Source organism: Chiloscyllium punctatum, chromosome 50 (assembly GCF_047496795.1).
Source record: "Chiloscyllium punctatum isolate Juve2018m chromosome 50, sChiPun1.3, whole genome shotgun sequence".
Taxonomy (NCBI): domain Eukaryota; kingdom Metazoa; phylum Chordata; class Chondrichthyes; order Orectolobiformes; family Hemiscylliidae; genus Chiloscyllium; species Chiloscyllium punctatum.
The window spans coordinates 28,278,727-28,301,512 of NC_092788.1; the positions used below are offsets into that span (position 1 = coordinate 28,278,727).

Genomic DNA, 22,786 nt, shown 5'->3' on the forward strand with positions numbered 1-22,786 from the left:
GCATTCTCCCTGTGTCCAGGTGCTCCAGTTTCCCACCACAGTCCAAAGATGTGCAGGTTCGAGTGGAGTAGCCATACTAAATTTCCCATAGTGTTGAAGGATGTGTGGGATAGCCATGGGGAATGCAGGGTTACAGGGGTGGGGCTGGGTCTAGATGGGATGCTCTTCAGGGGGTTGGCGTGGACTGAGTGGGTCAAGTGGCCTGCTTCCACACAGTAGGGCTTCTATGATTCTGTGACAAAAGAACCTTTTCAAGCCACAGCAACATCACAAGAGGAAGTCTGTCCAAATCTGTCCTTCAGCCAACATCTCCTCAGAATGACGTGGCTGTCTTTGTGGGGGTTTGATGTGTGCGGTTTGGCCATTATGTCCCCCAGAGTAAAATGGCAGCCTTGATCTGAAAGAATGATGTCTTGGTCTGCCAAATACATCAAGACGTACTGAGATGGTGAATGCTTTTGACATAAATACAATGTTTTTGTTCTCCTCTGTGCAGGGGTTCAGTGCATCCCGCAGCGAGCAGCCTTGCTGAAGTCCATGCTCAACTTCCTGAAGAAGGCCATTCAAGATCCAGCGTTCTCAGACAGCATTCGGCATGGTAATGTCTTCTGTTTTCAGGCCAATCTATCTTTCAGAAGCGAAGCAGATGAGTGAGTTCCCATCTTCTGTCACTTAAGTGTAGGGAGACTGCAACTCTGCAGGGCAGAGGGGCCTGAGTGTCTTGGCACATGAATCATTAAAAGTTAGTAGGCAACTGCAAATTGAATTGTTTATTGTATACCTGGGGAGTTGAGCATCAATCTAGGGATGTTTTGTACAGGGCATTGGTGGGACCGCACTGAGAGAGCTGTATGCAGTTGAGGTCTTCATATTGAAGAAAAGACTTAATTGCGTTTGAAGCAGTTTAGGTAATGTTGACATAAAGATTTATGCTTCAGTAGTTCATTGGGTGTGGGCATCATTGGCGATGCCAGCATTTGTTCACTTGTTTGGTATTCTTGCGATTGTGTCCTGATGAAAAGACTTGTCTTTCTTTCAGCAATATTATTTAACTCACTTTTATTGGACCAGGAACCTCATGTCTGTAAACCCTTGTAAGCAGAATCTCTTCCTAAGCCATTTCGGAGGACAGTTAAAAGCTTGCCGCTGAAAGCCACAGTTTATTTTCAGTGAATTGTGCAATGCAAATTGTCTTATCAGTCAACAGGAGTAAGGCTGGTCAAGTCCCTCCAGTGTGACCTGTCACCCACTCAGATTGTGACAAAACTGTCTGGCTGTTTCTTTTCATTTTTGAGATTTAAAAAAAACTGGATCTGGTCCTCCTATCTCTAAGGTAGGGGCACTACCACTGTGTCACAGGAATTCTGAAACTGTAATTTGAAACTCCATCAACCTTCAGGTAGACAATTGTGAAACACTATCCCTAACAGTACCGCAAGTGTCTCCCCCCCAACTCTTCCAGGACCGTAGCGGTTCACGATGGCTCACCCTTATTTCGAAGAGGGTAACTTACAGGATGGGCAATAAAATGGCTAAGCGTTAGCTGCTCCCACAACTTATGTATGAAAAGAAGTTCCCACGATAGTGCCAGCTCTGTCAGTTCACTTTAACCCTAAGTAGAAGCATTTGTGTAATTCCTCTGTGCTGTTTATCTTTCAGTAATGGATGGGTCCCTGCCTACCTCACTAAAGCACATCATCAGCAATGCAGAGTATTACGGGCCATCACTGTTCCTGCTTGGTAAGCAACAACAAAGTGTCTCGATCCATCACACACTTCCTTTGTTCTGCAGTCTCCCACAGCAAGAAAGTCTTCCCATCCTGGAGCCATCTTGCAGCCTTCTCTCTCTTGCACTGTTCTTTCATTTCGCTCTCTCCCGCTGAAGTGAGTCTGCTGCAGCAGCCTACCATATGAATCCTGCATCATACAAAGCTGGTGGGAGTGCAGTTTTATTCTCTGTGCATACAAACATGGTCAACTCAACATTGTCTGTTTTAATCCAAACTGAAACAACTGTGGATGCTGTAAATCAGAAACAAAAACAGAAATTGCTGGAGAAGCTCAGCAGGTCTGGCAGCATCTGTGGACAGAAATCAGAGTTCCCATTGTTTGCCACTAACAGTCCCCATTGAGAGCTACTCCCCATCCTAGCCAGATCTTTATCCACTTTTTTGTCCAGCCGTTCTTCTCTCTCTTTGGGCTCTATCCTCACCTGTTGTTTACCCTCCTACCTCACACTCCATCTTCTGCGTTTTCCCAGCTGTTGTCAGTCCTCAGGAAGGATCACTGGGTCTGAAATGTTAACTCTGATTTCTGTCCACAGATGCTGTGAGGCCCGCTGAGCTTTTCCAGCAATTTCTTGTTTTTGTTTTGTTTTCTAATGTTGGGTTTAACTGGCAGATTGTTGGCAGCTGTCTTGCTCTAATTTGCTTTTGTGAATGAAGACAGCAGCTCTTGAAGATGGTGCCCATGTCAGCGGACCCTTTTAAAATAATAATAATTGGGAATGTCATTCACGTTCAAAGGCAGTGGGTGTTTTTTTAAAAAAAAAGTCTAGGCTGGCACTTCCCACAGCCACACAGCAATAGGAATGCTTCACTGTTAGAGGTGACTTGAAACCAGCAGCACTGATGCTGTCTCCATGGTATGGCGTGACAGGCTGGCGGGAGTGCGTTATTGTGCTCTCCTGGGCCACGTAAGCAAGGCCTTGCTACCCACCACCAGCCCAGCTGCAGCACTGCCACTCACCTGTGTGTGTGACTCTTGTTATTGCTGGCCACTGCGACGTGAGCAAGGGAATAGAGTGGCATGTGCGTGGATATTATCTGTGTTCTTATTGAGTGACACAGCAGGCTTGAAGGGCTGAATGGTCTACTGCTGTTCCCAAGTCCTCTGCTTTCAAGTATATGTAGTTGAATGCAAAAGATCTCTCTTACCTTTCTTGAAGAGGGTTAGGGGAGCTTACCTAAAGTAAAATTCAAGTTGAGCCTTCTATTCTATCTCTCCATCTATATCATCTTCCTCTTTCCCTGCTCTCTCTCTTTTCTCTTACTTTGATTACCTTGATGGTGCAGCATTTAAAAGATTGTAATGGATTCCTGATTAAGTGGGAGGGAGGAATGGAGTCAATTTGTGATGGCAACTGCAAGACACTGAGCTGGATCACTGCATTGGGCGCCTTGTTTGCATACTCCAAGCTTGTATTGATCCAGGCCACGTTTTGTGTCTGGCCCTTGATGTCACTTATTGATCCAATTCCCTATTTTTTTTCTTGTCTGCCGCTAACCCAGTTTGATCGATTAGGCTGTTTTTGTTGTGGGTGTCTGTCAGAGGACTGTCTCGGCTAGCCCTGCCAGTGAGGGTATGTCGGGGTGTATGGAGTTGTTTGTGGGTCTCTGTTTTTAATCTTGAATGTTTTTTTTCTCTCTCTCCAGCGACGGAGGTGGTAACTGTGTTTGTGTTTCAAGAGCCTTCGCTGCTTTCCTCTCTCCAGGATAACGGACTGACGGACGTCATGCTTCACGCCTTGTTGATAAAAGATGTGAGTACTCCCACTGGAATCTTGCCATCACTTGTCTCCACTGCACATAATAGCTCCAGCAGGCTTCTTGCACTGCAGGCTTCTGACTTCTCCCTTGTGTGTCCCCTTCCCATTCCTCCACGATTCCCCCTATGTAACTCCGTCAGCTTGTGATGACTTGCCAGTTTGCTGTTTCATGATAATCAGCTCTGTTCCTGCAGCTCAAACTCCTGTTTTGAGTGAGGAGGTCACAGGCTTGTGCCCCGCTCCAGAAGCGCAGTCAAGGTGCTGTCTTTTGTGTGAGGTATAAAACTAATGTCTCCGCAGCCACAGTGCTGAAGAGGATTATTATTATTTTAAAAGGGTCCGCTGACATGGGCACCATCTTCAAGAGCTGCTGTCTCTTTTCTCAGTCTGTCTTTCTGTTCTAATTCCCCCCTCTTGATGAACATTTTGCAGTCAGTGTTTTCACCTCAACCCACCTTACTCGAAAGAGAACTTAACTGGTTGTTATCTGATTAGTTGGAGCTGGCTATGCACTTTGTCTGTGCGTCTGCACTTTAGAAAGTTAATTTGTTGGCTGTGCGCCACTCTGGGATGTGCTTTGGGGGCCCTGAACTGTTCTCCAGAAAGGCAAGTCTGCGTGTCTGTGCCTCCGAGTAATATAAGGCTGTTCTCGTCTTGTTGACGCCTGTGGTGCCAAATACCCACGCGGGCGCCAACACATTGAGTTGGCAACAAACGACGAGTTCTCAACGTGCATTCGCTGCAATGGAATGGTTAGAAGTCACACGACACCAGGTTATAGTTCAGTGGGTTTATTTGAAATGGCAAGCTTTTGGAGCGCTGCTCCTTCAGGTGAAGGCCATTCATTGATCAAGGGGCAGCACTCAGAAAGCTTGTGATCTCAAATGAAACTGTTGGATATAACCTGGTGTCATGGCGGGGGGCAGGGAGAGGGGAGTGATCGACAGGCGACAAGGGGATGAATGGCCTCAACTTGGTCCCAGTGCTGGAATTATTTGTGCTGACTGGGGGGAATCCTTGCCATCGTCTTCAGTTTGGACGAAGTTCCTGACTTGACTTCAGCTTGCCCGTGCTGGAGAGAGAGGGAAGGGGGTCCACTCTCTTCCACTAATTCCACCTAGACAGAGCTCTGGGGCTGCCTAGCCTGGGATGTACACGGCAATCTGGAGAAGCGGATTGTAGTTAGAAAAGGATCGCATCCCACAAAAAGTGAAGCTGGTTTTGTTTCTCAACTTGTGACAAAATGCTCCAATGGGATACAGTCATGCCTATTCCTCTGGCACTGGGGGGGCTAGCATGGCCAGAGTATTTAATTATTGTGAAAGGTGGGGGAGTAATAAATTAAGTTCCGGGTCTCCCCACGGTTTCTGGCTCTAAGCAAGTGAGAAGCGCTTGTATGGTGAAAGAGTGTTGCATTACGATGGACCCTGAGGATCATTTTACACCCAAACAATTAACCAAGTTCTTCCAAAGTGAGATGACCGTAGGGATGGAAATGAAGTCACCAGCAGCACTGCCACCCCTTTCACCTCCTCCTCCTCCAACCTTCTGCTTCTTTCCTCAGGTACCTGCGACCCGTGAAGTTCTGGGTTCCTTGCCGAATGTGTTCAGCGCTCTGTGCCTGAACGCCCGTGGGCTGCAGTCCTTTGTGCAGTGCCAGCCCTTTGACCGTCTCTTCAAGGTGCTGCTGTCTCCCGACTACCTGCCTGCGATGAGGAGGCGCCGCAGCTCGGACCCGTTAGGTCAGTGCGCGGCCCGTTCCGATGGCATTTGGGTGGGGGAAGGGAGAGATCCAGGTCCAGCTGCAATACAGAGCCCTGTGTGAATGTCCTGCAAAGCCAGGGGAGTTCGGTTACTCACATCGGGCTGCAGTAACCTTCAATGCTGATACAGTAAATCCTGAGCCGGGGGGCCGTCATCTATTTGGCGCTAAGACATTAATTGGTGCAAATATTTTTTTTGCCAGAGCTTCAGCACTCACCATGTAACCACAAACCTGGGTCACCCCAGCACCAACACTGGCCAACCCTTGGATTTTGCTCTGCTTCCCTGGCAGGAAGCTTATGGGGTATAGAAGCCATCCCAGTGGCTTTACAAAGTTCCATTGCGCTACCACGTTCCTGGCTGCCAATCCCATTTGGGGTCCGTGGGTGTGTGAATTATGAGCCTGCTCTGTCAGCCAGCCTCTGAAGGGGTGTCCTTTAGACACTGTGCACCCTCGTCCCTCTGGAGAATGTTGGGCTGTGAGAGTGTGCAGGAAGACTGAACTGAATTTGAAGGAGAGATGAGGGGACCCTTCACCTAGGGTTGAAAGGAAGGTTCCAATTCTCTTCCTCCGAGAAGTGGAGATTGGGCGGTTGAGTATTTTTTAAGTGGAGTTAGATGCTTGACGAGCAAGGGAATGAAGTCAGTCAGGCAAGTGTTGCAGAGGCCACAATCTGAGCTGTTTTTGGACCAGACCAGGCTCTCCTCAAACTAGTCAGAAAATAATGTAGACCCTAATGTTTTCTTACTTTAGAGATATATGTACGGTGTCGTGTTGCAAATTCAATTTGATCGGTCAAACGACTGGATTTAAAAGTATTCATCCACTATAGTTAAAATGCAACAAAGGAAAGAATTGGAATAACAACTCTATTGGAGAACGTAACAGAGCAATAGATGCAGTAATTATTACTCATTAACCAACCCAATATCGCAGCATCCCATAAACGCACACTTGGAAAAAGGCACATTCAGAACACAGATGGTCATACATGCAGTCCTCCAAACCAGGAAGAAAGAACGTTAAGAGACCATTCTGAAAGAGAGAGAGAGACAGAATTCCAAAAAAGATAGAGAGATGGCAGCTTTTCACACCCCCAGCAGCTTCTGGTTCTGTGGGAGTTTGACCTCACCTGTTCAGGCTGCTTCTTTTGTTCCAGACTTCTCTTTTTTTAAAAAAGAAACCCCGAGGTGCCTCAAGCTGTTTACTCTAATGGTCTGGTACACTGTTTGGTACCTCTGCTGTAAAACCTCTGTCCGTAAAAACCCAGGACAAACTAACCTCTTCAAGCTGCAGCACCATCGCAGAATAGTCATCATCCCATTGAATGAAGGAAGCTTGAGTGATGGAGTAGCCCACTCCTTGTAACTTGTACGTTTGTCTATAGGTTTCCCTCATCTCCCTTTGACTTAAAATCCTCTGTTCGGTTCTTCCCCCCCCCCCCTCCAAACTCTTGCCGTGACCTCGACCTGATATTTTCCAAGCTGAGCACTGTTCGTGGGCGACTTTCAGGAAATCCTCGACTTGCACAGTATACCCCTGCCTGCCCTGACCCCCCCGGCCCCCAAACTGCTTCCCTGTCTGTCCTCGGTGTGATTTACCATTTCAATCCAGGCTTGGCTGCCCCCTTCGTTCTGCACTGTGGGCCTTATATCCTCTCAATCCTGCTGCTGCTAGCGATGAATCTCTTTTTTTTATATATATATTCCTGTCATTGCTTGTGCTCCCTCTCGATTCCCTGTCTCATTGTGAAATAGCCATCCAGCTAGCTGCACGACCGTGGCTTTTCCAGAAACTTCTCGCAATTTGATCCGGGTTTTCAGGAGATTAAAAGCAGAAATCGCTGGAAAAGCTCAGCTGGTCTATCACCGCGAATGAAGAGAAATCAGAGTTAACGGTTCAGGTTCATTGACCCTTCCTGAGGTCACCGGACCTGAGAGGTCAACTCTGATTTCTCTCCACGGATGCAGCCGCACATGTTGGGTTTTTCCAGCAACTTTGGTTTCTGTTTGATTTATAGCCTCCGCGATTCTTCTGGTTTTATTTGTCAGGATATTACTTGGGATTGATGGGCTCACTGGAGAGAAACTGCTGTTGGTTGGAGAATCTACGACGCCACTTGCAATCCCACTCGAGGTCTCAATCCCCAGTTGGGAAAGGCCTGACCTCGGGCTGGTTGAGGGGCAGAGTTTGAAAACCAGATCCAAGCCTTACAGGAGGAAGAACATTAGGACGTGTTTCTACATCTGAAGGGTACTAGTTTGTACCTCCTCCACAAACAGCATTTGATGCTGGCAGAGTCACTCACCTTCAGTCTGAGCGGTTTCATCGGGATGTGGCCAGCGTTTGTTGTTAAATGACTTCTAGATCAATTCATAGAGTGGCTATGAGTCAGCCACGTAACTGAGTGCCTGGAGTTCGTTTTTGACCTGACTGGCTCATGGTAGCGAGGAAACCCAGGGGGCAGTAGTTGGTGGCTGTCGTGGTTTCCATTACTGAAGCTAGTTATCAATTCCAGACTATTGGCGTTGGTTACCGGTCTAGCAATGTTACCACAATGCCACCCTCTCCTGCATGTGGTTAACTAACAATAATGAGGTATATGGGTTAGAGGCAGGTCTTTGGGGTTACTTAAACAGCGAAGCAGATTCAGTGGGTATCTGAATGGTCTATTCCTCCTGATCCTTTGTTCGTGACTCTCTATGGCGGGTAAGTAATAAAAGCCTTCAGTCTCCTCTGTTTGGAGTTGATGTCGATGACTTCAATGATCAATTGTCTGACGCTGTTCCCATCTGTACAGGTGACACTGCGTCTAACCTCGGCAGTGCTGTGGACGAACTGATGAGACACCAACCAACTCTGAAGACTGATGCCACTGCTGCCATCATTAAGGTGCGTGAGCCAGTCCGGGGGTGGGGGGGGGGGGGATGTGGAGAGAGTGGCTGGTATTAATCGGGGAAATGATTGGAACGCGGCAGTTAACATCTGACCCAGGGGCTATTGCAAATTGGGTGTTTTTCTTTGAAAATAAAATCCTCCTCTGGGTGTCACTGAGGCTGGTATTTTTTCCCTCTGAACTCACTAACCGTGAGTCTAGCCTGCTTCACAGACTACATTACGGAGATATTGGTATGGTGTATGCAAGCCAGGCTAGCAGCAGCGTTTCTTGCCCCGAAATGACTTGGCTGAAAGCATTTTAAGGATGAGTTGGACCGAAGGGTCTAATTCCGTGCTGTATGAGCCTATGACTTGCTTGTGTGTTCTTTTTAAAGATAAAGGCATTGAGTGGTGTGGGGTGATAGTAAGATTACGGTATTGGGAGAGAGAATGGGCCACGATTATTGTGAATAGCAGAACAAGCTTGAAGGGCAGAATGGCCGCCTCCTAGTTTTACCGCTCTGTATGAGCTGAGGTTTGAGATCTCAATCTACCACGTTGGGCTTGAGCCCTCGTTTACTGCATTATTACTCAAGTTGTCTTGGTTACTAATCTGGGGATGTGCCCCTCTTCTGACTGCTAGCTATTGCGCCCATTCCTGCGCCTACACAATCACATCTAATGAAGGCAATAATCACTGGGTGTGATTGTCCCTTATTCTTGAACCGCTTGGCTGGGGTTCTGTGTCAGACTTAGCATCAGTAGATCTGCTCAGCTGCGATCTGTGCCAAAGGGAGGCAAAGATGGCCAGCGTGTTATTGGAACTAACGTGCCTTGTTCCCCCTTTTCAGTTGCTCGAAGAAATCTGCAATCTGGGAAGAGACCCCAAGTACATCTGCCAGAAGCCTTCCATCCAGAAGGCGGATGGGAGTGCCAGTGCTCCTCCCCCTCGCTCCAATCATGCTGCTGAGGAAGCATCCAGCGAAGATGAGGAGGAAGAGGAGGTTCAGGCCATGCAGAGCTTCAGCAGCAGTATGGCTGCTCAACAGAGTGACCCCGAACCCAACCAGCAGTAAGTCATTGCTCAGCTGCTTTAAGGGGTGGGTGCATTGAATTGACATCTGTGCATGCGCTCAAGTCGGGTGGCCAGCACTTGTAGAGAATCGCCTTTGAGTTATACGGCAGTGAGTTGACTCCACACCCAGGCTGCGTTGGAATGGTTGGCCACCTGTTGCTTTTAAGAGTTCATTCGCTTCCGGGCCAGGGTCCACCACGGACAGAGGAACTTTGATTATCCGAAGGATACAGGCAGAGAGTATTTCATTCGGTTAATGGAATGCTGGGTAAGATAATTAGCCACACATTGGGATCTTGTGGATCATCCGAAATTTGGTTTAATTGGATGCCAGATAATCAAGGTTCCTCTGTAGTTGTCAAGCAGGCATCATCAAGCCAGCAGCTTAAAGGAATGAGATTTGGGGCTTACACAGTGTACATGCACACTGGGTGAGTGAGTTCGGAGTGGGCGACTCCGCCATGGCTCTCAATTTCAGGATGATGAAGGTATAAAGGAGGAAACCGAAATTGCTGGAAAAGCTCAGCAGGTCTGGCAGCATCTGTGGAGAGAAATTAGAGTTCATGTTTTGGGTCAAATGGCCCTCCTTCAGAAGGGTGTTCTGAAGAAGGTTTACTGTTCCCGAAATGTTAACTCTGATTTATGTCCACAGATGTTGCCAGACCTGCTGAGTTTTTCCAGCTTTTTCTGATTACCGACATTCACAGTTCCTCTAGCTTTTTTTTAAATACAGATGAGGAAAATCAGTGCCTGTCCATTTCAGGCACTGAACCCTCCCTGTACACACTCAAACTGAAAAGTAAAACTCCCCGTGCACTGTCCCCATCAAACGCTCCTAAGATAGGTACAGCACAGGGTTAGATAAAGATTAAAGCACTATCTACACTGCCCTCTCAACAAACACTCCCAGGAGAAGGGCAACACAGGGGTTAGATACAGAGTAAAGCTCTCTCTACACTGAGGCCACACACACACACACACACACACACACACACACACAAAATCAAACCCTCCCAGGACAGGTACAGCACAGGGTTAGATACAGTGGTAACGCTGTCTCTCTACATTTGTAAACTGAAAGTGGCGTTCGCTGGATGCACTTTTCTTTTGAAAGTTGCTGTTAAGCCATTGTATTATTTACACGCTCTCGACCCCCCCTGCCTAAATCTCTCTCCCCAGCCTCCCCATGAAATTTGAAATTGGACAGGTTGCATATAACTGTAAGAACTGAAGGCCACTTGCTGAATGGAGACTCCTGAGGTGGGCGAGAAAAATACATCCTAATTTCAGTGCAATTGAACATGCTCAGTGCTTTTGCGCCACTATCCTTTCAAGTGCCAGTCACACTCTGCCTGCTGATTGCTGACCCCTCAGGTTTTAAGAAAAGGACCCCCCCCCCCATCCCACAGGCCTTTTCCCGCCTAGCTCAGACACGGACATTTGGATTTGCTAGTGTCCTCCCCACCGTCGGCAGTCCTTTCACACTTTCCTGAATGGCCTTAAAAAGTCCTGTTTATGCTCTCTCTTCTCTGTCTGGAGTTTGGCTTTGCTCCTTTTTGGCAGATTCTCCCATGTCTCTCCTCTGAAGCTGTGCCAGCGGCGCATTGGAATGGAAAGACAGCCCCTCCAGTTCCCAGCTTTGGACTGTTAACCCTCCAGTGACCAGACTGCTGACTCCCCCAGCTTCACCATGGACTGGCACCAGTTTATCTCCTCATTTCTGTTTCAGATCTCTGGTTCTGGAAGGCGGAGGGGTTTTAAAACAAATGTTTAAGTGACTTGTCAACAGTCAGATTGGAGCGTACTAGAAGTAGTCCCGTTAAGCCTCTGCTGTCTGTTTGGCAGAACAGTCTCGTTTGGTCCCAAGCCCATTGACGTGTTTTGTTTCTGTTCCTCATGGTACCTTCCCAGTTTCCCTGCGAAAATGATTTATTAATCGTTTTCCACCTCTCTTCCGGATCTTGTGTCAAATGGCATCGAGTCACTGGTTCTGGACCCCCTCCCAGTGAAGGCAGGGTCTGACTGTGATGTGCCATTCCAGAGTTCACCTACAATTGCTGAAATGTCCTGCCATGGGAAAGAGCTCTCCCTGCGATAACGGAGTCTCAGTCTATCCTCTCCTCACTGGACGAAACCATGTGTTGATTTTTGAATCTCTGGAGCCAGTCCTATTTTGCAGTGTTGTCAAATAGAACTCCTTTCAGCATGTATCCCTCGGAGGTCAGTGCTGGGGTCTCCCATCTCTTAGCACCCACTCTGCCCTTACCCTCTCCACCATCGTTGGTTTCTCGGCTCGTTTGAGAATGTAAGAACAAGGAGCAGGAGTCGGCCATCTGGCCCCTCGAGCCTGCTCCACCATTCGGTAAGATCATGGCTGATCTTTACGTGGACTCGGCTCCACTTACCTGCCCACTTACCATAACCTGTAATTCCCTTACTGTTCAAAAAACAATCAACAGGGTGGTCTTAACTGCTTCACTGGGTTAGGGAGTCATGCACATTCACAAACTTTTGGTGAAGAAGTTCCTCCTCCACTCAGTCTGAAATCTGCTCCCCGTCATCTTGAGGCGATGTCCCCTAGTTCTAGTTTCACCCTCCCGTGGCAGCAACTTTCCTGCTTCTATCTTATTTATTCCCTCCATGACTTTATACATTTCTATAAGATCCACCCTCATTCTTCTAAATTCTGTTGAGTATAGTCCCCGTTGACTCGGTCTCTCCTCATAAGTCAACCCTCTCGACTCTGGAATCAACTTGGTGAATCACCTCCAGCACCACTTCAAGTGCCAGTGCGTCCTTTCTCAAGTAAGGAGACCAGCACACTACAAAGCAAACTAAAACGGCACGCAGTATGACTGGTCTCTCGGTCTTTAGAAATCCTTCTCTCAACCTTTTCACGTCTGTCTGTCTGACTCTTTCCCTCCCTCTCTTCCCCCTTCCCGCCCCTCTCTCTGCCTCCAATGTTTCTTAAAATCTCCCCCTTTGATCGTTATGCAGAAATCCCCTCTGTCTTGATGCCAATTCTTGTCATGATTGCCCAAGTGTGACGTGACTGGGGTGAGGATGAGGACGTTTCCACTGAGTTAAAGGCGCAATACAAAAGCATAAAGAGCAGTTCTTGTGTAAGGGGGGGGGGGCCCAAAAGGCATCTGGCATCCGCCCAGGTCCTGCCAGTTGCCAGCACTCTGTCTAAGATGCCACCTCGCCTTTCATGGTGCATTGAACCTCTGTGTGCCTCGGAGAGAAATGTCCTCTCTCTCCCCCTTTCTGAACTTGCAAATCCTTTGCAAGTGGTGGGATGTGGAAGTGCCGTACAGTGACACTGGTTGCCTCAGCATCCCCGCCGTCAAACAGTTCAGCCCTGCCAGCCAGCGATCCCCCTGATCCAGAAGGAGTCTTGTCCTGGAGCCGGCCGGATACCTCGGTACTGACTTGAGTCGGGATCGAAGGCTGTGGTGTCGTTCACGCCGGCGCAGTGGAAACTCACTGCGGCTCTATTGTTGTGTGGCTGTGCCCCTCGTTCGTGCCTGTGGGTTGCGACTGTCTGAGGCTGAAGGCAGGCAGCGTGGCGGGGGGGAGGGGGTGACATGCTTCCCCTGGCCCCGTTTCTTTTCGAGGGCGTGATTCTGCTGCGTCAGCCTCCGGTCAGGTTCAGCATCCAGCGTGAGCACCCACTCCCGTTACGGGTCTGGTAGCCCTGTCCTCCCCTGGCCTTTGGGGCCCTGATGTGGGAGTGGGGGGGGGGAGCAGGCAGCGCCTCGGCCCGACGAGTGGTTTTTGTCACGTGCTGGGGCATTTTTTTTTCTCTCTCTCTCTCGCTTTTGAAACGAATGAGACTTCGGCTGGTCAGAGAATGGCAACAGGCATCCTCCCAAAGGGTTGGGTGGCTGCCAGCGAGCGAGAGAGACCGACAGCCGCATTGCAGTGGTGGTGGTTGTCTGAGGGTCTGGGCCAACTTATCGCTGTTAGCGTATGGAGGGCCCTTCCGGTGATTCTCGGTCTCCAGCCTGTGTTCACTTCAGTCGCTGTTAACCTCCCCCTCTCTGTCTCTCTGAGACGGGCAGGGGCAGCTTGTTGATGTATCGCTCTGCCTCTTGAGCAGGGTGGTCGCCATTTTGATGGGAGCCCGTTTGCCGTGCCAGGCGCGAGTGAGTATGTCGCTGTTGTCAACCAGTTTCTCATCTTCGTGTGGTTTCCGGGGGCATTACCCCCCAAAGCATGTGGGTCTGCTTTCGAAAACAAAAAAGCCGCAATGTTTTGTGCAGGAACGCATTGGTTGTTAACCCCTTGTGCCAGGGTTTTTTTGGCAGTTCCTGTTAATGAGTGGAGGGATATCTTCAGCAGCAGAGAAATGACTTTGAGACCCTGGCAGTGTGTCAGCTGCCCGCTACAGGCAGCTGTAGGTGGACAGATGCTCAGGGTGACTGCATGAGTTTCATCCATTACCGTCATCTCGACTCAATGCTGCCTTTTTTAGTTTCGTCAACTGTTAAACCATCTTCATCACTGTAACCTCTGACCCCTGCAACCCCCTGGATCGCTGTCACCACCTCCGACCCCCTGGATCGCTGTTACCACCTCCGACCCCTCCGACCCCCTGGATCGCTGTCGCCACCTCCGACCCCCTGGATCGCTGTTACCACCTCCGACCCCCTGGATTGCTGTTACCACCTCCAACCCCCATGCCCCCCTGGATCGCTGTCTCCATCGCCAACCCCCTGGATCACTGTTGCCACCTCCGACCCCCACGACCCCCTCTATTGCTGTCGCCACCTCCGACCCCTGCGACCCCCGGGATCGCTGTTGCCACCGCTGACCCCCGCGACCCCCTGGATCGCTGTGGCCACCGCTGACCCCCTGGGTCACTGTCTCCACTGCTGGCCCCCGCGACCCCCTGGATCGCTGTCGCCTCCGTCGGCCCCCTGGATCGCTGTCACCTCCTGTGACCCCCTGAGATCGCTGTCACCACCTGCGACCGCCTGGATCGCTGTTGCCTCCTCTGACCCTCTGGATTGCTATCGCCACCTCCGATCCCCGCGACCCCTTGGATCGCGGTCACCTCCTACGACCCCTGGATCACTGTCACTTTCTCTGACTCCTGCGTCCCTCCTCTGCCCAGGCTCCCCTCCCAAATGCAGAAAAGTCCAGCCCTGCTCAAGCACCCTTACAGGTGTAGACCAGCAGGTCTGATCCTCCTGCAGTAGACATCCATTTAGGTTGTCTCTGTGTCCAGTTTCTGTTTCTGTTTCTGAAGTTAATGCATGCAGAGTCTGCTGGCTAAAAGCATTTAGCGGTGGTCTGTCTGTTACGATCAGAATCGTGTTGGATTTCCAGAGGTTAAATGAGTTTCAAAGAGTGAGGGATGACTCGAGATTGGAAATGCATGAGATTCTGGATGGCTTTCCCAACGTCGACATGGGCTGAATGTTCCCTGTTGTGGGTGAGTGCAGAGCGAGGGGGGCATTGTTATAAAATTCAGGCTCACCCTTTTAGGACACAGGCGGAGGGAAGTGTTCGTCTCTGGTTGTGAGACTTCAGAAAATGATCTCTGAAGGCAGTGGTAGTGGGCTGGTTGAGTAAGGTGAAGGTGGATTGGTTCTTGTTGCTCAGGGGAATCGGTCTGTTGGATGTGAATGGGTGTGTGGCATTCAGACTGGAAACACAGATTGGCCACAATCTTCCTCAATCTTCTTGCAGCAGGATTGGCCTACCTTTGCTGTTTGTTTCTTGCTCAGGAATGGTTCCTCTCAGCAGGCAGCTCGGTAAACGAGGGCCCACAGAGGCATGGAAGGACCTGAGAAATTAGCTCACTTGCTGCCAGGAAAGAAAGGGGAGCTGCAGATTTAGTTATGATCTCCAAAAGGAGATTTGATCCCTACGTGAAGGGGAGCGATCCGTTGATGTGTAGGGTAGAATTGCCTCCATTGTTGGTATGGCTTGCTTTGCACCTGTACATGTAAGAGCTGCAGAAAGGATCTCTGTTCAGTGACCATTTGGGTCGTTAAGCAAAGCTCATTTACCTCTGGGTGGGTCACTGTTTGGGCACGAATCCTGCCTTGGTTCTTTTAAATACTTGCCAAAACATTGTCTTATTTGTTTTCGTATTCTCAGAGTGGTTGGCACAGAGGAGAGGGTACCCATTCCACTGATGGATTATATACTGAATGTGGTAAGTGAGCTGTTAACTCTCATCCAGACATGTCCACAATGGTACTGTGCCCCAGTGTGATATACAATGACAGACCTGTCCCCCAGCAGTACTGTCCCCCAATGTTATACAGTGACAGACCTGTCCCTCAGTGTTATACAGTGACAGACCCATCCCCCACCAGTACTGTACCCCAGTGTTATACAGTGACAGACCTGTCCCCACCAGTACTGTACCCCAGTGTTATACACTGACAGACCTGTCCCCCACCAGTACTGTACCCCAGTTGTTATACAGGGACAGACCTGTCCCCCACCAGTACTGTACCCCAGTGTTATACAGGGACAGACCTGTCCCCCACCAGTACTGTACCCCAGTGTTATACAGGGACAGACCTGTCCCCCACCAGTACTGTACCCCAGTGTTATACAGGGACAGACCTGTCCCCCACCAGTACTGTACCCCAGTGTTATACAGGGACAGACCTGTCCCCACCCAGTACTGTACCCCAGTGTTATACAGGGACAGACCTGTCCCCACCAGTACTGTACCCCAGTGTTATACAGTGACAGACCTGTCCCCACCCAGTACTGTACCCCAGTGTTATACAGGGACAGACCTGTCCCCCACCAGTACTGTACCCCAGTGTTATACAGGGACAGACCTGTCCCCACCAGTACTGTACCACAGAATTGCTGTTGTTTCACAGACTGTGGGTGCTGTTGACCAAGCTAATATTTATTGCGCACTCTAAATGGATCTGAATTTATGGTTAGTGCAGCTTCTGGCCTGACTGGTTATTGATTTCTGTCTGTGTGCAACTTGTGTTTCCTAATTCCATTGAAGGGAAATGTAGCAAAAGATTGGTCAATATCTACAATCTAGAAGATGCACTCCAGCAGCTGACCCAGGCTTCACCGGCAGCACCTTCCGAACCCATGATTTATACCCTCCAGCAGCAGACACACTGGCATCAAGTGCACACTCCCCTCCAACGCACTTGTCGTCCTGACTTTGTACAATATTGGGCGTTCCTTCGCTATGTCGCTGGGTCAGAATCCTGGAATCCCTCTCCCTTACGGTCCTGCAGCTGTCCCTACACCACACAGAGTGTAGTTCACTCCTGCTCTTTCAAGAGGCAGCTGGTGGTGGACAGTAGTTCCTTCCTGTGATGGAAATAAAAAAAAAGCTGCTTGTGATTGGTTACTTTTGAGATTCATGTTCCCATGGAAAGCTCCAGCCTCCATGTCTCTCCCACACAGAATGCAATCCTGTCTCAAGTGGGCCCTACGTCGTTCGTTCTCTGTTTTCCCCCGTCTTTGATCTTCATTCCCTACCCTTCCCCTGCCTAATATCCCAGGGTCTGTTGTAGCTGCAGCCCTACTCTGGGTGAGATGTGTTGCACAGCGTATTCCAGTGGTTGAACCAGGGACCGTCGCGCTCTGTGGTTCACTAACTGAGCTAGCTTGCGGCAATTGTGGAAATTGGCAGCATGGTAATCAGCCGGGCCGTGTCTCTTGTAGTGTTTCTGCCCTAGTTGAGCTTCCTCCCATTGTAAGTGATCTGAACCTATTGGTAAGAGTGTACTGGAGTGGACCATTCAGCCCATCGAGCCTGCTCTGCCGTTCACTGTGAACATGGGTGGTCTGGGGCTTCAGGTCCACTTGCCTGCCTCACCCTGTCTCCTGAGAGACCAAAAACAACCCCCTGTGTCCCAGCCTCAATGATGAAGCAGCCACGACCCCCTTGCGTGCTGGATTCCAAACATTCTCAGCCCTCTCGCTGAAGTTACTTCTCCTCATCTCGGTTCTCAGTGTCCCCGTATTCTGAAAGTCTTCCCAACCGTTTTAGATTCTTCAACCATCTCTCAGCCTCCACGCTGTCCGAACCCCTTCAGCATCTTTGTTTGTTTGAGTGAGGTCTCTCGGTCTTCTAACCCCAGAGGATGGTGGCCCAGTTTATTCAGCCTTTCTTCAAAGGCCAAGCTGCTCCTCCCAGAGATTAACTTCCGCTGAATCACCTCAACCGGACTGTTATTTTTCCTTAATCTTGGAAACCGAACCTTCGTGCGCGTGTTGCAGATGTGCTCTGTCGAATTCTAACCAAGCCTGTCTCTTTATACCATCCCCTTAAACCCAGTCTCCACTAAACATTCTATCTCTCTTTCCCGTTCCACAAGATGAAGTTTGTTGAATCGATCCTGAGCAACAACACAACCGATGACCACTGTCAGGAGTTTGTGACCCAGAAGGGGCTGCAGCCTCTCGTCTGTATCCTGGGGCTGCCGAATCTTCCCATCGATTTCCCCACATCTGCAGCATGCCAGGCTGTTGCAGGAGTGTGCAAATCCATTCTGGTGGGTGTCATGAGATCACTTTGTTTGCCGGTGGCGCGCTCTCTCTTTCTCTCTGCTGGTCTGTGTCTGTGTCTGTCTCTCTGTTTCTGTCTGCCGGTCTGTGTCTCTCTCTGTTTCTGTCTGCCAGTCAGTATATGTCTCTCTGCCGGTCTGGGTGTGTGTCTCTCACTGTTTCTTTCTGCCGGTCTGTGTGTGTGTGCGCGCGTCTCTCTCGCTGTTTCTCTCGCTGTTTGTGTGTGTATGTGTGTGTCTCTCTCTCTCTCTCTCTCTCTCTCTCTCTCTCTCTCTCTCTCTCTCTCTCTCTCTCTCCCCCGCCGGTCAGTGTGTGTCTCTCTCTCTCTCTCTCTCTCTCTCTCTCTGCCGGTCAGTGTGTGTGTGTCTCTCTCTCTCTGCCGGTCAGTGTGTGTGTGTCTCTCTCTCTCTCTCTCTCTCTCTCTCTCTCTCTCTCTCTCTGCCGGTCAGTGTGTGTGTGTTTGTCTCTGCCCGCTGTCTGTGTGTCCTTCTGCCTGTCTACTCCTCCTCCTTGCCCCCCCCATTTACTAAAGCTTTCATTCCCTCTAATATCATAATATCATTGTTATTGAAAGGCGTGAGTCTGTCTGATTTGGTAATGTAAGGTTCTCTCTTGAAGGAGGTGCTTAATGAGTTTGTTTTGTGCTGTGCACATCAGCGTCTGGAACATGATCCGAAGCTAATCCATCTTTTTCCCATCGTCTTCCTGCAGACACTGTCGCACGAGTTGAAGGTGCTGCAGGAAGGTCTCGTTCAACTGGACACCATACTGTCGTCGTTGGAGCCCCTGCACCGACCCATTGACACCCCTGGTGGCTCTGTCCTCCTACGGGAGCTGGCAAACGCTGGCAACGTGGTGGATGCCACACTCTCGGCCCAGGCCACACCGCTGCTGCACGCTCTCACTGCAGCACACGCCTACATCATGATGTTTGTGCACACCTGCAGAGTGGGCCAGGTGAGAGTCTGAAAAACTCTGCTCGTCGGTTGAAGGGAGGTGAGGTCAAAGTTCACCCACCTGGAAGCTGACCGGCCTGAGAGATCCATTGTCTGTTTGCGCACACTCTCTCACCCTCCCTAGCGTGTGATTGCTGACTGTATTGCGCCTGTGCCCGCTCCTCCTTGTCTCTCTGCCAGCTGGTTTGCTTTCAAGCTGTGTCTTTAAGGGACTGGGGTCCCCTTCTGTAGCTCTGACTGTGGGGGAGGCATGGTTGGCTCAGTGGTTAGCACTGCTGCCTCTCGCTGCTAGGGACCAGGGTTTAAGTCCACCCTCGGGTAACTTTCTGTCTGCGTGGAACTCTCCCTCTATCTGCATAGGTTTATTCTGGGTGCTCTGGTTTCCTCCCACAGTCTAAAGGTATGCAGTTAGGTGGATGGCCCATGCTAAATTACCCATGATGTGCAGGTTAGCGTGGATTGGCCGTGCTAAATTGTCCCCGTAGTGCCCAAGGATGTGCAGGTTAGGGTGGATTGGCCGTGCTAAATTGTCCCCGTAGTGCCCAAGGATGTGCAGGTTAGGGTGGATTGGCCGTGCTAAATTGTCCCCGTAGTGCCCAGGGATGTGCAGGTTAGGGTGGATTGGCCGTGCTAAATTGCCCCATAGTGCCCAGGGATGTGCAGGTTAGGGTGGATTGGCCGTGCTAAATTGCCCCATAGTGTCCAGGGATGTGTAGTCGAGCTGGATTAGCTGTGGAAATTGCAGGGATAGTGTTGGGGAAGGGGTATCCGGGTGGGATGCTGTTTGGAGGCTCTGACTGTGACACTGTAAGATTGACTCTGAAGAACTCTGCTCCTGGGGCATTTTGCCACATTCAGGGTATGGTTTATAAATGTGAGAACCTTCCAGCTCTTGAACATGTAAGGAGCATCTGATAATTACGTTTGCTTGAGAAAGTGTATGTGTGGATAGGCTCGCCTGTTAGTAAGCCCATGTGGTGTTGGGAAGTGGGTAGCGCTCTCACGTCCTGACTCTGTTCTTTCAGAGTGAAATCCGTTCGATATCTGTCAACCAATGGGGCTCTCAGCTAGGCCTGAACGTCCTGAACAAGCTGAGCCAACTGTACTGCTCGCTGGTGTGGGAGAGCACTGTGCTACTGTCCCTCTGTACCCCAAACAGGTGAGTCCCATGGGAACGCAGAAGGAATAAGAAGAGAATCTCCTGGCATTCAAATCTTTGGAAGCGCTGGAGGACCATGGTTTGTGCAGTCATTCAGGACCTTGAGCTCTGATCTCTGAGGGTAAATGACAGATTTTAAAAATCTTCCTGGAATTGACCCAACATTAAGTAGAAGAGACTGGACCCCAAGTGCAGGAAACGAGCAATGTGTGAAGTTAAGGGTGGAACACTCTCTTGTCACATTGGAGATTGGGCCAAAACATTCCCCTTCCTGGCTGCTGCGTATATGTCGGCAGTTTGCTTCATTTTGGAGCTGTTTGAGGTTGCAGTTACTGCACCTGTTTACAAGAATGGTGTTATGTCTGAACCCTTTCAGTTGTGAAGGAAGACAGTCGAAACTGGGGCTGGTTTCCTTGTGCAAGAGAAGGCGAAGGGGAGATTTGATGGGGGCGTATTGGAACTATGAGAGATCTGACAGACTGGATCGGAAGAACCTTTTCCTCTGCTAAGCAAATCCAGAACCAGAGGGGCACAGTTTTTAGTATTTTGGAACCGAAGTAGGCGAAGTGAGAAATATCTCTTCCAGGTAGCAAGCAGTCAGGGCTTGGAATGCTCTCTATGGAAAGGTGGTGGAGACAGGCATTCAGAGCATCCTAGCAAAAGATCCATTGTGTCTGTAGCAGCTTCCGAGAGAGCTCCTCAGCAAGTCCTGTTCTCCAGATGTATCTCCATAACCCTCTGAATCCTTTCAAATATATGTCCAGCTCTGTTTTGAAGCCTCCTGTTGAATCCCGCCTCTGCCACTCCCAGGCAGCGCATTCCAATTCCTGACAACACAGAATAAAGAGATTTCTCCTCATCTCCTAGCTGTCCCACTGACCGTCTTGAAATTGGAACCGCTAGTTGCTGACTTATTAACTATTGAAAACAGAATGTCCTTTTTCACCCTATCAAAATTGTTCTTAATTTTGAACACTTCAGTAAGGTCACTTCGTAATGTTCTCTCCTTCAAAGGTTTCTCCAACGTTTCAAAAATCCCTCATTCCTGGCATCATTCTAATAAACCTCCTTTGGACTCCCTCCACGACTCTAATATCCTTAAGAGCCCAGAATTAGACACAATACTCCAAATGTGGTCTGACAACGGTTTGTAGAGGTGTAACATCACTCCCTTGCTTTCATGCTCTAGGTCTCTATCTTTAAACCCCACGATCCTATTCACTGCTTCAACTTGCCTGACCACCTTCAGAGGATGATGTACGTGAACCTCAAAGATCCTCTGCCCCTGTACTCCCCTCAGAGTTGTACCATTGAGCCTGTACTGTCTCGCTGGGTTTCGTCTACCGCAATGTATCATCTCCCATTTCTGTGCTCTGAATTTCATCTTCCAGGTGTCTGTTCGTTTGGCCAACTTGTCAGTGTCTCTCTGAGGTTGCTCAGTGTCACCTTCCCAATTCGCTATTCTCCCTAGCTTTGCATCATCTGCAAATTTACAGATTTTGTCTTCAATGCCCAGTTCCAAATTGTTCATATAAATCAGAAAAGGTGAGGGTCCTAACCTCGATCCCTGGGGAACTTCACTTTGAATGTCTCTCCAATTTGAGGAATGCCTGTCTGTACCTACTCCCATTTCCTACCTTTTAGCCACTGTCTTGATCCATGATGTCAAGGACCCATCAATCCCAAACATTTCTAACTGACTAACCAACCTGCCATGTCGCAAGGTATCAAATGTTTTCTGAAAGTCCGAATATACGACATCCACTGCACTGTCCTCGTTCACTGTCTCTGCTACCTCATTAAAGAACTCAATCAAATTTCTCAGACATGACCTGCCCTTGACAAGGCCAGGCTGACCGCCTAGTGTAACGCATTCTGTGATTCTGATCACTAATGGGGTGGATAAAAGGCATCAGCCATGATGATATTGAGTGGTGGAGCTGGCTCAAAGGCCTACTCCTTAAACCCTTTTTCCTGTATGTTGCCTGAAAAGGTTGACTGCGGGGAAGTGAGGACTACAGATCAGAGTTGTGAAAAATGTAGTGCTGGAGAAACACAGCAGGTCAGGCAGCATCCAAGCAGCAAGAGAATCGCCATTTCGGGCATATTCCTGATGAAATGTCCTTCCTCAGATGCTGCCTGACCTGCTGCATGCTTTCCGACTCTGAAAAAGCTGATTTCAAGCAGCAGTGAGATTTTAAATGGGGGAGGGAGGAGTTAGCATTGCAAGGTTTGAAAGCCCTGAGTGAGTTTGTGACGTGCGGCTCGAAGGTACGTGTGGGTGGCTAACCGTCTTGTTTGGATTCAGTCTTCCAGCTGGCTGCGAGTTTGGCCAGGCCGACATGCAGAAACTGGTACCAAAGGAGGACAAGCTTGCCACTGCTGCCACACCAGGTACCTCCACCGGAGCGAAGCGCACAGGTGAGCTTTTCGCACGGTCATGCCAGTCGACAGCGACACCACCTCGCATTCACGCAGCACCTTTTCAACATGTGTTAAACAATCATTGATGCTTGGCCCCGTCAGGAGGTATGGGGAGGACAAAAAGCTGCAAACTCAATCCCAGCGCTGGATATTAACTTGAAGGAGGTTGGCAGGGGTGGTGGAATGAAAGAGACGGCTTTCACTGAAATTTTTTAATGCGGGGTTCGGAGCACGGGCTGGGTGGTGAATCATAGACCTTGGAGCTGAAGGCGCAGTCACCAGTGCTGGGGCAATTTCTTTTTTAACTTGGGAGAAGACCAGGATTGGAGCAACGCTGAGAGTCTGTGAATGGCGATGCTTACGGATAGCGGGAGGGACGCAGGTTACAGAGGGGGTTTTAAAATGTAGGTGGTGCACAGTCGAGGGCCGGGGCTGGTGCAGTGGACCTGGGGTGACATCCGACTGG

The 22,786-nt window shown here is 49.6% G+C and overlaps 1 protein-coding gene across 11 annotated transcripts in view; it reads left to right on the forward strand.

The window, feature by feature from the left end:
• Positions 1 to 22,786, forward strand: part of huwe1 (HECT, UBA and WWE domain containing E3 ubiquitin protein ligase 1) — a 205,966-nt gene that overhangs the window by 81,521 nt on the left and 101,659 nt on the right. For all 11 annotated transcript variants that reach the window (XM_072566522.1, XM_072566526.1, XM_072566525.1 and 8 more), the window contains 11 exons: positions 497 to 598; positions 1,660 to 1,740; positions 3,435 to 3,541; positions 5,112 to 5,289; positions 8,113 to 8,204; positions 9,041 to 9,261; positions 15,376 to 15,433; positions 17,592 to 17,768; positions 18,493 to 18,738; positions 19,763 to 19,896; positions 22,205 to 22,317. In XM_072566522.1, coding sequence (XP_072422623.1) covers positions 497 to 598; positions 1,660 to 1,740; positions 3,435 to 3,541; positions 5,112 to 5,289; positions 8,113 to 8,204; positions 9,041 to 9,261; positions 15,376 to 15,433; positions 17,592 to 17,768; positions 18,493 to 18,738; positions 19,763 to 19,896; positions 22,205 to 22,317 — 1,509 coding nt within the window. The remainder of the gene's footprint in view (positions 1 to 496; positions 599 to 1,659; positions 1,741 to 3,434; positions 3,542 to 5,111; positions 5,290 to 8,112; positions 8,205 to 9,040; positions 9,262 to 15,375; positions 15,434 to 17,591; positions 17,769 to 18,492; positions 18,739 to 19,762; positions 19,897 to 22,204; positions 22,318 to 22,786) is intronic.